The sequence below is a fragment of the Melanostigma gelatinosum genome (genome assembly GCF_949748355.1).
Source record: "Melanostigma gelatinosum genome assembly, chromosome: 17".
NCBI classification, from domain to species: Eukaryota; Metazoa; Chordata; class Actinopteri; order Perciformes; family Zoarcidae; genus Melanostigma; species Melanostigma gelatinosum.
This window is the reverse complement of record NC_136650.1, coordinates 17,230,885-17,234,230: the sequence shown is the minus strand read 5'-3', so window position 1 is coordinate 17,234,230 and position 3,346 is coordinate 17,230,885. Positions and strand designations below refer to the sequence as shown.

General features: G+C 41.5%; 1 protein-coding gene across 1 annotated transcript; it reads left to right on the top strand.

Annotated features, from left to right (window-relative positions):
* Positions 1-363: 363 nt before the first annotated feature.
* LOC306791436 (glutathione S-transferase A-like) lies at positions 364-2,941 on the top strand. Its single transcript, XM_079288155.1, has 6 exons — positions 364-578; positions 675-740; positions 931-1,036; positions 1,253-1,371; positions 2,473-2,558; positions 2,674-2,941. The coding sequence occupies exons 1-6, from the start codon at positions 411-413 to the stop codon at positions 2,801-2,803; spliced, it is 675 nt and encodes a 224-aa protein (XP_079144281.1). The 5' UTR covers positions 364-410; the 3' UTR covers positions 2,804-2,941.
* The last annotated feature ends 405 nt before the right edge of the window (positions 2,942-3,346 follow it).

Here is a 3,346-nt window from a genome sequence, read left to right as displayed (position 1 = left end):
AGTAAATAGTAAATCCCCACAATAATAGTTAAATCTAAAAGCAATAAACCAAGATACTATTCACATAGTTTTCCACAGATATGTTATCTCAGTAATGTCAGTTGGAATGTTATAGTGAGAACACGTTTCAATGTGAAGTTCTAATGTAAGTGAATAAGCTGATTGTGAACTACAATTACAGGTTACAGGTGTAGTTATTACAAGTCTCCTTCAGTGCACTTTTTAAAACATTCCAGCGTATAGGTTGTCGAACAAAATGGGATGGGACTTAATTAAGTCCACCAATCCTGATGCGAAGGGGCTGGAGCTTGTTATATAAGCAGCCATTTCTCACAGTCTAGCTTCACACCTCTTCTGACGTCTTCCACTTCGGGCTTTTACTCTCAGGTGTACCAGTTCACTCTACAACCATGGCCAAGGACATGACTCTGCTGTGGGGCTCCGGCTCGCCTCCCTGCTGGAGGCTCATGATCGCGCTGGAGGAGAAGAACCTGCAGGGCTACAACCAGAAACTGTTCGACTTGTCCAAGGGGGAGCACATGTCAAAGGAGGTCATGGCTATGAATCCCAGGGGACAGGTAAGTTCACTTTAAACATTACCCAGATATAATGCAAATCTTCTAATAGTGTCAATCTGCTTTTTTCTTACATGCATTCCACTCTCTTTCTTAAAGCTTCCTGCCTTCAAACATAAAGACTTGGTCCTGAATGAGTCCTTAGCTGCCTGCATGTACCTGGCGGTAAGAACTTTGCCTCTTATTAAAATTGTATGCAGCCATATACCACCAAAGGGTAATAAGTAGGACGGCTCAATTTGCATTGTTTGTTCAACAATGCCTGACATCAGACACCCTGCACCTCCAGGGGAAATGAAACCGGAGCAGCATGCAGCTATTCACCATGGTTCCTCTTCATGTCTCCCAACAACAGAACCAGTTCAAGTCCCAGGGAACCAAGCTGATCCCTGACTGCCCAGCTGAACAAGCAATGATGTATCAGCGCATTTTTGAGAGTCTTACTTTCAGCCAGAAGATGGGTAGGTTAATTCTGACATGCAAAGTATTTGACTGTTTTTGCAAACCAAGATGTAGCTGTTGATGCTGTAAATCCTGCATATCAATACCAATTGTTTTTGCAGTTGATCCTATTGAACTTAATGATTAAGCTGATGTTGTCATTTAGAGGCCTTGTGGGATAGATTTCATTGACAGCAGCCCTCACGACTGACTGCCTGTTTTTTTTAAATTTTCAGGGGATGTGATCTACTACACCCATCGGGTCCCTGAGGGAGAGAGACATGACTGTGCTGTGAAGAGAAATAAAGAGGCTCTGACTGCTGAGATCAAGCTGTGGGAGGGATACCTGCAGAAGGTACACCTGAACCATGTCTCCTCCAATGAAGGTCCTTTCGACTGAAAGCTAAAAATAGTGTTCTCTGCATAGATTTAATTGTGCGGATATCTTCTAAAGGTTTTAGCTTTTTTGATACTTCCTGAACCTTATTTCAGATAAAAGTGGGTGACGTGGTGGTTATCCTGCATATACCTGAAGATGATAAAATATTCAACTTTATTTTCACACACGAGCCCATATAGTAAATAAATACAGCAACAAATAAATACAATGAGGACACCAAGACACAGATATAATCATTGCAGTTCAAAAGTCTTTCAAACATTTGTTCCAATGTTTCCAAAAATGAGAGGAATACCTTGAATCACTTTGTGTAGGCTCACTTAAGGCCTTCATGACATTTGTCCATAAAATTCCTCAACACCGCATGAAAGGTGGGAACATTACGAGTCATAAACATATGATTTACACTCATCTATCTTGAGAGCTTGAGCAAGATTCTAAACGCATCATTAAAAGCCACCTGAATCTTTTTCATTTTTGCTTTCGTATAACTGCACCACAAGAAGGCTGTAAATACTAAAGCTTACCCTCAAATATAAACGTACGGAGGAGGGATTTTAACGAACGCGACACACAGTTAGTGTTGAACTAAAACAGCAATTACATGTTTGTTGTACAGAATGCTGTTCTGTAAAAGCAGCAGCATTTTTGGAGATGCCCTCATTCACTTTTTTTTCTGATAGTTTGATTAGAAGACTGACACCAGTTCACGTCTGTATAGTAAATATAAAGTTACCACCAGAAGATGGTTAGCTTAGCTTCAGACAAACATGGGTAAACTGCTACCGCGACTCTTTCCAGGTAAGAAAGTTCACCTACTGCCACCTAATGCTCGAAGTCCCACTTCTTCAACCTGTTGTGCTTTTACAGAGCCAGACGAGCTGTTTCCCCATGCTGCTGGCTCCAATTCATATTTAGTATCCTGTCACAGGAGTGGCAGCAATTTATTTCATTATAAATCCTTAAAATAAAGTGAAAGTATAAAAAGCTGTCTTGGGTGTCAAATCTGCCCACCAGCACATGGATGTGGCCTAACTCTTTTTATCTGTCTTCTAGGGATCCGGCTCTTTCCTGGCTGGAAAGACCTTTTCACTGGCTGATGTGGTTGTTTATCCAAGCGTCGCTTATCTCTACCGTTTTCAGTATGTTGATTAAATCACTAAAAATGGCTTAAGATTGACAAAATAAATGCAGTGATTACAAAGCAGCAATACATTTGCATTTGGAAGTTCACATCAACTTTTCTCCTTTCTTTAGGTTATGTGAAAAGCGTTACCCTAAACTGGCAGCGTACTATAACACTCTGAAGAACAGACCCAGCATCAAAGCCTCCTGGCCTCCTACCTGGCTGGAGAGCCCGGGACAAGACACGCTCAAAGACGTCTGAGATTCCAACACTCATCAGCTGACACGCTGGAACTGTCCCTGTTGTGTAATATGGAACCACTCCTTGCATTGCACTACTCTAATGTGTGGCTTAAACTGCAGATTCTGTTTGTGCTGTAAACAAAAACAATAAACATTGGCTTTCAGCTTTGCATGCTTTTTTATTTAACTTCATGTCAGTGTAGGTCTGCGTAACGAGGGGCAATGGTGTTGGAATATAATTGCAGGTTTCTACCCCTACATATTTGATCATAGTCTTCAAAACGTGTCTCTCACAGGAAGTTCTGACAACAGAAGCCGCTCAACTCAAATTAACCTCCGACCTCCGCCGCTTTCACTGTCCTTTTTGGTTTGATGCTGTTCGGTTCCTTGAACTAGCAACATTCCTGTTGTTCCTTTTATGTCCAAAAGATGGCAACACACTGCACGAACAGAACATGAACCTTTCAGTGTTTTCATACCAAGACCACAAAAACATTTCTCCAATCAGAGTGTGGGTTAAGATCCCTGACTTTTGTCATCAGAGCCTAACTGACCTGTTTAG